The sequence below is a fragment of the Bufo gargarizans genome, chromosome 2 (assembly GCF_014858855.1).
Source record: "Bufo gargarizans isolate SCDJY-AF-19 chromosome 2, ASM1485885v1, whole genome shotgun sequence".
Lineage (NCBI taxonomy): Eukaryota > Metazoa > Chordata > Amphibia > Anura > Bufonidae > Bufo > Bufo gargarizans.
Genome location: NC_058081.1, coordinates 56,112,924 through 56,122,012, shown reverse-complemented (window position 1 = coordinate 56,122,012; position 9,089 = coordinate 56,112,924). Strand labels below are relative to the sequence as shown.

Genomic DNA, 9,089 nt, shown 5'->3' with positions numbered 1-9,089 from the left:
ACGTACTTCCTTGATGTTGTCCTTTCTCTGAACAGGATTCTGCCTGACCCCTCAGTGCCCATTGTTCTGACCCCCGTGGGTTAGATGTCAACCAAACAGAGACTACACCAGGAGGTAGTGGCCTGGTAGCTTCCCTGCAGCGAAGTCTAGATACCTGTACAGGGGTTAAAGGGTGAATGCCAATGGACTGCCAGGATAACACCCTTAGGTGTAGCCCAAAGTCACATCTGTTGGTTGACACAGTGTTTTCACACCCACTGCTGTAACAGGGCAGAAAGCTATTTCTGTTGGCTGCCCTGAAGTGAACAGAGGTTCACTATGCAGAGACCTGGTGGTAGGGAGAGTCATTGAGCTTGTGTGTCAGCAGGTGGTTCTATACTATGTAAGAAAACATCATAACTCTTCACTTGATTTTTTTTTTTTAAGTAAAATTAATATGATATTTAATGGTGAAACAGCCCCTTTAAGCCCATGTGTATGAAGTATCAAATTCCACTTTTGTAATTAGGATTCTAAATTCCTAGAAATTTATATTCTAAATTTAATGCAGAAAGACATTTTAGGAAGCCACTTGGTCAATAAAAAAAACACACGTCATTGTTTGCACTTTCTTTTTCTTGTTTTGTCACAAAGCATTATGGGAAGCAGTGATTGTGGGCTCTGCAGTTTATATAGTGTCATTCCATGGGAAGCCCATATTGTTCATGCTCCAGCGCTGCATTCCAGTAATTGTTTTCTACAAGGTCACTCAGTGGAACGTGGTCCATTCTTTTGTTCCGGTTATTAAATAGCTCAGGTCCCAGGCCGCTCTGTCAGCTGCTGAATTTGTATTTCTAGAAAAACAAAACTACACAACTGTTGGCAGCAAGAGCTGTAATCCTGTGATAGTGCAGCAGCTATTCCATGAACATGTTATACGAGACAGCCAAAAATATCGTCCAGTGGAATCCAGTACTAATCAGGCTTTCAGTCATTCACATTACAAGTAGTCATATTGTACAGTGATGTCTAGGCAAGAAAACAATAGTGTAACCAGTAACGAACATAGAGCGGAGAAGGGCCTATGTAGTACAGAAGGGCCTAAATCTTTTTACCCTCCATTGTAGAAGCTCATACTCGATAGCTGTATCCTTCTTACATGTTACCCAAACTGGGTCCACCTATTTGGGATGCCGGTATAGCTTAGGCTACTTTCGCTTACGTTCCGGAAGAGAACAGCCTGCCAGAGTTCAACGGATCTGGCCTAGCTGGATACTGCTGTTTACCTCTGGATCCTGCCAAAACCTGGTGAACTCTGGCAGGCTATTCTCTGCCAGAACAGCCTGCCGGATCCAATAAACGCAACTGTGAAACTAGCCTTATATGCCCTTCACTGTAAGACCTCATTTACACCAGGAGTGGAGAGATTCACAAGGTTGAATGATGCCAAACCCCCAGAATTACTAATGGTCACAGCATATTAGCTTGATGACAAGTAGATATCTTCAGGCACCCCTTATTTATCATGTCATCATGACATGTCCAACCAGGGCTTATATGCCATTAGATCCAAACGGGCTCACAACTGATCTTTTCTCCGTGACAGTCCAAGTATTAAAGACTACATAAACCCTTAGAGAGTGGCTACCATTGGTAGGTTTATTTCTTAGAGGGTAAACTTCTAGGATGTTCTCCTTATTAGACTTATTCCCAATTCAGTGATACTACCATAACTTTGTCATAATCCTGTCCATATGAACAGCATCAGTACCTGCAGGTTGCCAATATTACTACACTATTCCAGAGAAAAATGTGTTATGCATGACTTGTAAATGAGCCTGCTGTGTACTAGCCCTAATTTATTCAGTCAGAAGGCGGAAGTGTTTAGTTGCAGTACATAGGAACATATACATTTTCCTCCTTTACTCTTTAAATTCCAATGTCAGTCACTCACATGGAACATACAATTGCATGTGATAATGTCCTTTGGAGAAATTGGACTTAAGGTGACCATACACATTAGAAGGATGTTGGCCCAACTCTCCAATTTCGTCTGGACCAGCCAACCATCAAATGTGTATGATGGTGTCCACACTCTCCCCCAATGGAAGGTGTCGGAGGGAAAGAAGGATCAGGCAGTTTGATTGCAACATGCCTAATCCTTTTTTTCTCAAGGGACAGAGGCTGCCACTAGAGGTATCTGTCAGCAGTTACTGCCCTCTCCCTTTTGAGAACAAATACATGTTTGGCCAAGCCAAACTTTTATGTATATGAGGAGTCAGGAAAAGTAGCTGCCGGCTGAACCGCATATGGTCAACCTTAGGTTTATTTATCTGTGTTTACACAGGGCCGTCAACACTATAATAAAAAAAAAAATAATATCTGACAGTCTGAAAAGTGATGTTCATTTTAGAAGGTCCATTCAATGAAGTGAGGTTGTGAAGGAGGTTCAGCCTAACTCAAGAAAAGCTACCAGACCTCCTTCCATCCACAGTCCTCACCGACTTTCTCTTACTTCTGATGTGATCAGAGTCATTTTCGTGCTTGTTGAAGAGGAAATGCTTTCTCTGTCACCTTCCTCTTCTTCAGTCTCTATGCTGTCCCCACAGCTCCCAGACATTGGGGACATGGTGCCCTCAAAGCGTCTGGTTTTTTCCTCATCTCCCAGAACAGGCAGGTCAGCAGAAGGGCTGTGACTCTCTTTGACCTTGGCAGCCAAAGTATGGACAGTCTGAGTGTATCTTCTCTTTGAGGGAGATGTTTTAGGAGGGGAATTGTGTTGGTCGCCCAACAAGCCAACCAGAAAAGTAATGTATCGCATAGCCAGACGAAGGATTTCATTCTTGCTCAACTTCTTGTCGGGCGGATGGGTGGGGATCAGTTTCCTCAGCTCAGCAAAGGCGCCATTAACATTCTGCTGTCTCCAGCGTTCCCGGCTGTTAGTGAAAACCCGACGGGCGACTTTTTGTGGCTGTCGTACTGTGGAACGGAAGTATAGCATTAAAATAAGGAAATTATAGTAATATGTTGATTACAGCCACAGAAAATATACGTAGGTGCGAAGAGTTAGCAACGAGTACATGAAGTACTGTAATCAGTGCGGCAATATCATGCTAATGGACCTTTTTATAGTGTGTAGGGCCCAAATGATGTTGATGGACTCAAGATTCCCAACTCCTGTCACATTCAACACATGCCATTATGTCTTATGGTGGTGACAGAAAAAGGATTAAGTAAATTGTTTTTAAGTTAATTTCACCATGTGATGTTTTGAATGATAGGTTTATGCAATTCACTTTCCAAGCCAGGTTTCTGCAATTCACTTTCCAAGCCAAGATCCTAAAGGGAATAAATCCCCTACCCTGTTTTAGTGGAGTAAAAAGTTGTGACAGAGACCTTGATTATAGTGTGAATTTAAAGTGGCACTGGAAAAAATGAAGGTGGGGCCAGCTCAAGTAAGCAGCGCTAGCAAACCCATAGAGGGTCAGTATATTGTACTACACTTTGGTATATACAGCAGAACCAAATAGCAAAGTGCAGCACAATATACTGCCCCAGCAGAAATTCTCAGGATGGCGCCAGATCATTATGAACCTGGCCAGTGGCCCGGCTCTGGTGGCCCATTGGGCATCGGCCCACTGGGAATTTTCCCTGTAGAGTCTATAACCAGAACATCCTTGTTTATCACTTTTTTTCTTGCAGTAGTTTCCATAAAATCATGCTTTGTTAGGTGCAGTATGAGCTGAGCCAGGAGTCCATGCTCGCTGGAGTCCTCATATTCATGAGTGACAGGCTTCCCCATGCCCACCAGACACTGATAAACAGCTTCTACCAATGCTCAGTGATAGGGAGAAAGCTTTCAATTTGCCAAGAGAAGACTCTCACACTCATGAATATGAGAACTCACTCCCACAGCTCCTAATGAAGTGTACTTTTATGGGAACTACTTAAAGAGGTTGTCTTACTTCAGCAATTGGCATTTACCATGTAGAGAAAGTTCATACAAGGCACTTACTAAGGTATTGTGATTGTCCATATTGCCTCCTTTGCTGGCTTCCTTAATTTTTCCATTGCACTATACACTGCTCATTTCCAGGGATTACGGCGACTGCTGCAGGGCACATACAAGGTGGGCTAGACAGGAGCTGCTGCAGTCCCGGCCAACAGATTGCAGGGTTATCGTAATCCATGGAAATGAGCAATGTATAGTGCGATGGAAAAATTAATGAAGCCAGCAAAGGTGTAAATATGGACAATCACAATACATTAGTACGTGCCTTGTATTCACTTTCCCTACATGATAAATGCCATTTGCTGAAGTGAGACAACCCCTTTAAAAAAGAAATTGACAAACCACTGTATTCAGGGTCTATAACTTAGAGGGAGATCCCCTTCACATAGCATATGGAAAAGGGTTGTCTCAAGCATCCAACTGCTAGATGTTAAAAGTCACCAATACTATTTATTGTAAATTTTTCTAGGAATGGGCGTCCGCTGTTAGGAGACCCATATACGAGCATGAAGAGATTCTCACACACTCTCAAAATTGTGCAAATAAGAGACCCATACACATTAGATACTCTTATCAGGTACAGTCTATAGCGGGTATGGCCAACCTGTGGCTCTCCAGCTGTTGTAAAACTACAATTCCCACCATGCCCTGCTGAAGGCTGATAGCTGTAGGCGGTCTGGGAATGCTGGGAGTTGTAGTTTTGCAACATCTGGAGAGCCTCAGGTTGGCCATCCCTGGTCTATAGGTATCCTTCACACTGATTCTCTCATTTCCTGTTGCTTATATAGTGCCGACATGTTCCACAGTGCTGTATAGAGATTGTCATCACGCCACACACTTCAGCCAATTAACCTGTTAGTATGTTTTTGGAGTGTGAGAGGAAACCCACCCAAACTCCATGAAGATTCAAACCCAGGATCCCAGTGCTAACCCCCTGAGACAAGTCAGGACCAAGTCTAAACCACATGATAGGGTTTCATTATATGGTTTAGATATAACAGAGCTGACAGCCTACACTTGTAAAAAAAATACCTCTGAAACCCCTCTTAGATAGGTCCGGCTGAGGAAGACACGGGCAGCCAGACCTTTCTTCAGCTGGGGAAATGGAGTCTTACATAGCGGCCCTTCAGATGAATGGCTCTCCATGCAATGCAAGGTTCTGGTTCATAGTGAAGATAAGGGGGAATGGGAGTGAATACTGTATTATACTCTAAGTACTGGTGTACTAATACATAATGTCTAGAGTCTGCCCCTCCCTATCAGTCCTTTCATCAACCCTTTTTCTTTCATGTGTTTCACTTTAGAGGTTTTCTAGCGGAAGGCAAGATTGATAGATAACAGAATCTGCAAACCCACCAGACCACATCTTCCTCGATCCAACCGCCAGCACACACTCAGTTCCTATTGTCTGTGATATCGACATTCACAGCTACAGAGAGATGCACGAGCGGTACACAACATACAGGGGAAACTCGAAAAATTAGAATATCGTGCAAAGTTCATTTATTTCAGTAATGCAACTTAAAAGGTGAAACTAATATATGAGATAGACTCATTACATGCAAAGCAAGATATTTCAATCCTTTATTTGTCATAATTTGGATGATTATGGTTTACAGCTTATGAAACCCCAAAGTCACAATTTCAGAAAACAAGAATATTGTGAAACGGTTCAATATTCTAGGCTTCAGGTATCACACTCTAGTCAGCTAATTAATCCATATCCCCTGAGCAAAGGATTCCTGAGCCTTTACATTGTCTCAGTATTTCAGTTGCATTATATGCACAATATTCAAATTTTTCGAGTTTCACCTGTATATAGGATGCTCATTTATTAAAAAGTCTATTTTAATATATTGCCTGGGAATAAATAAGAAATGAGCAACAGACAAAATATTTGGTATATCTATCCTGTATGGTCAGATACTCATCATGTAGGGCCTAACCTCTTAATAGTTCCAGTTAGGTCTAGGGTTGTTTTGAGGATAACAAAGAAATGACCATATCTTATTTTAGTTTTTGCTTTTTGTAATATTGTTTGCTGTGGTTACTTTCACACTCGCGTTTTGGCTTTCCGTTTGTGAGATCCGTTCAAGGCTCTCAGAAGCGGTCCAGAACGGATCAGTTTTGCCCTATTGCATTCTGAATGGAAAAGGATCCGCTCAGAATGCATTAGTTTGCCTCCGATCAGTCTCCATTCCGCTCTGGAGGCTGACACCAAAACGCTGCTTGCAGCGTTTTGGTGTCCGTCTGATGAAACTGAGCCAAACAAATCCGTCCTGGCACACAATTTAAGTCAATGGGGACGGATCCGTTTTCACTGACACAATCTGGCACAATAGAAAACTGATCCGTCCTCCATTGACTTTCAATGGTGTTCAAGTCCGTCTTGGCTAAGGTAAAGATAATACAAACGGATCCGTTATGAACGGATGAAGACGGTTGTATTATCTGAACAGATCCGCACCAAACGTGAGTGTGAAAGTAGCCTATTTTGTGATAAATTATATTATGTTTGTTATTTTGAAGATTTTTAATATTTTCAGGTAGTTAGCACAGTCGCCATGCAGCGCTAGGGTCTTGAGATCAATTCTGACCAAGGGGAACATCTTCATGGAGTTTATATGCTATTCCCTTGTCTGTGTGGCTCTCCAGTTACCTCCCAAACTAATGTAAAAATTAAGTGGTATTTAAATCCTTAAAAATGTATTCTCATAAAATTCCTGAGAGGTAAAGGATAATAGGTCATAGCATTAGTAAGGGTACATTAAAAGGCAATGATTACCATTAGGCCTCATGCACAGGGCCCCAGGTACAAAGTGTGCTGCTTATATAATATGATATGTGAGGGAACATGCCACAGATCTTTTTCTGCCAAATACATATATGCATACTTTTATATGAGACCAGAGGTATACAGTATTAGGCCCCATGCGCACAAATGTGTGCTGGCACGAGCACCGACCGTAGGGCCGCTGCATGCGAACACATTCACTTGAATAGGGTCAGCGATCCGCATCCGACGGTCCACACCGCAAAAAAGTAGTGCATGTACTACTTTTTTGCGGTGCGGAGGTACGGACAGAAACCCCACGGAAGCACTCTGTGGTGCTTCTGTAGGGTTCTGTGCCTCCACTGACCTTCCGGATTGCTGACCCATTCAAGTGCAAGGCAACGGCCGTGTGCCTGAGGCCCTATGGTGATACAGTTAAGCCCTATAGACTTCTAGAGGTGCCATATTGTGGCTCTGTACAAGTTGCTTGATGCCATAATAGACCTGTTTGCAGTGCAAGAAAATGCAGCCGCCCTGGGGATGAAGCAAGATGATACACCATATTACTCTTGGAAATATGAACTTTATAGGAGAAACTAGGCTGTAGGTGAGTGTGAGTGTAGATTTGTTGCATTTATAATGTTATGTCATGTTGTACCTATGAAGGGCGCTTCCAAGATGTCAGAATGGCTTCTTCTCTTAAACCTCCCAGAAAAGATTGGGATCAGGTTAGAGGCACGTAGGTAGGGACTAGAAAAAGATGAAAACAATAATTAGTCTGATCTGAAGTGTATCAATCAAGGAACATCACATAAAAAACCTGTTCCCACAGCAGAATACAAAATCCCCTACATCATTATTACAGGAATTGTCCGCTGCCCCATCAAATGTAAGTGTAAGGGCTCCGTTTTTCACGGATCCGTTGTTCCGTATCTGAGGGTTTTTTTTCTGTGATTTAAGTCCTCTTCCGTTCCATTATTCCACAAAACATATCTGTATGTGAACCATTTTTTGTGGATCGGAAAACAGTATAATCACATGGGCATAGCATTTCTACAGTATGGATCCGCAAAATACGGATGACATACGAATGTGTTCCGTGTGCGTTATGTATTTTTTGCTGACCCATTGACTCGAATGGGACCTCGGACCGTGATTTGCGGACAATAACAGGACATGCACTACTTTTTTGTGGAACGAAAATACGGAAACGGAATGCACACGGAGTTGTTTTTGCAGACCCATTGAAGTGAATGGTTCCGCAAAAAACCCGTAACGGAAGCAGAAAGAAAATAAGTTCATGTGCATGAGCCCTAAGGGATACATCCACACAGGACATAAAAAGCAGTGGGATTTTGCACTGCAGATCCAATGCAAAATCTGAAACAAATCTAGAGCAAAATCCATGAGTTATATGGGGATTTTGCTGTAGCTTTGCTCCAGATTTCACGCTGGTCATTACAAGGGTGAAATCTGGGTTGGAAATACACAGCATGAATTTACCTGCTACAGATATAAAATCTGCACGACAGGTGAAGTTTCCAGTTCTAGATTTTTTTTAAAGGGATTCTGTCACCAAGTTTTAGGCTATAGACATATGAACATGCACGGCTAGATCGCCACTAGCATGTCCGCAATATACATGTCCTATAGGGCTGTGTGCTTTTAATTTGTTTAAAAAAGGATTTTAGAGATATGTAAATTAGTCTTGTAAGGTGCCCAAAGGGATGTACGAACCGTCCTGGTGCCCAGCCACGCCCGCCTGTGAAGGCGCCCAGCACCGCCTATGTCCTCCGAATATCCTTCTTTCATCACCGATAGATTGCCGTAATCTCGCGATGCGCGAGCTCGCGCATGTGCAGTTCCTTCCCTGAGGCTGATGCCAGCACAGGGAAGGAACACTATACAGGCACTGCGCATGCGCGAGCTCGTACATTGCGAGATTACGGCAATCTATCGGTGATGAAAGGAGGAGATTCGGAGGACATAGGCGGTGCTGGGCTCCTTCACAGGCGGGCGTGGCTGGGCACCAGGACGGTTCCTACAGCCCCTTGGGCACCTTACAAGGCTTATTTACATATCTCTAAAATCCTTTTTTAAACAAAATAAAAGCACACAGCCCTATAGGACAGGTATATTGCGGACATGCTAGCTGCGATCTAGCCATGCATGTCCGCATCTTTATAGCCTAAAACTTGGTGACAGAATCCCTGTGTGAATGCCTTTGGTTAAATCATATCTACTTTGCTGCAGATTTTCTGCCTGCAGTTCCTTGGTGAAAAATCCACAGCGAATCTGCCATGTGTGGATGCACCCTAAATCACA

The 9,089-nt window shown here is 43.0% G+C and overlaps 1 protein-coding gene across 1 annotated transcript in view; it reads right to left on the bottom strand.

The window, feature by feature from the left end:
• Positions 1-412: 412 nt before the first annotated feature.
• The window catches only part of LYL1 (LYL1 basic helix-loop-helix family member), a 67,583-nt gene continuing 58,906 nt past the window's right edge, over positions 413-9,089 (bottom strand). Inside the window, exons 3-4 of the mRNA XM_044282933.1 lie at positions 7,423-7,514; positions 413-2,958 (exon numbers count right to left, since the gene is read on the bottom strand). Coding sequence (XP_044138868.1) covers positions 2,477-2,958; positions 7,423-7,514 — 574 coding nt within the window. The 3' untranslated portion in view covers positions 413-2,476. The remainder of the gene's footprint in view (positions 2,959-7,422; positions 7,515-9,089) is intronic.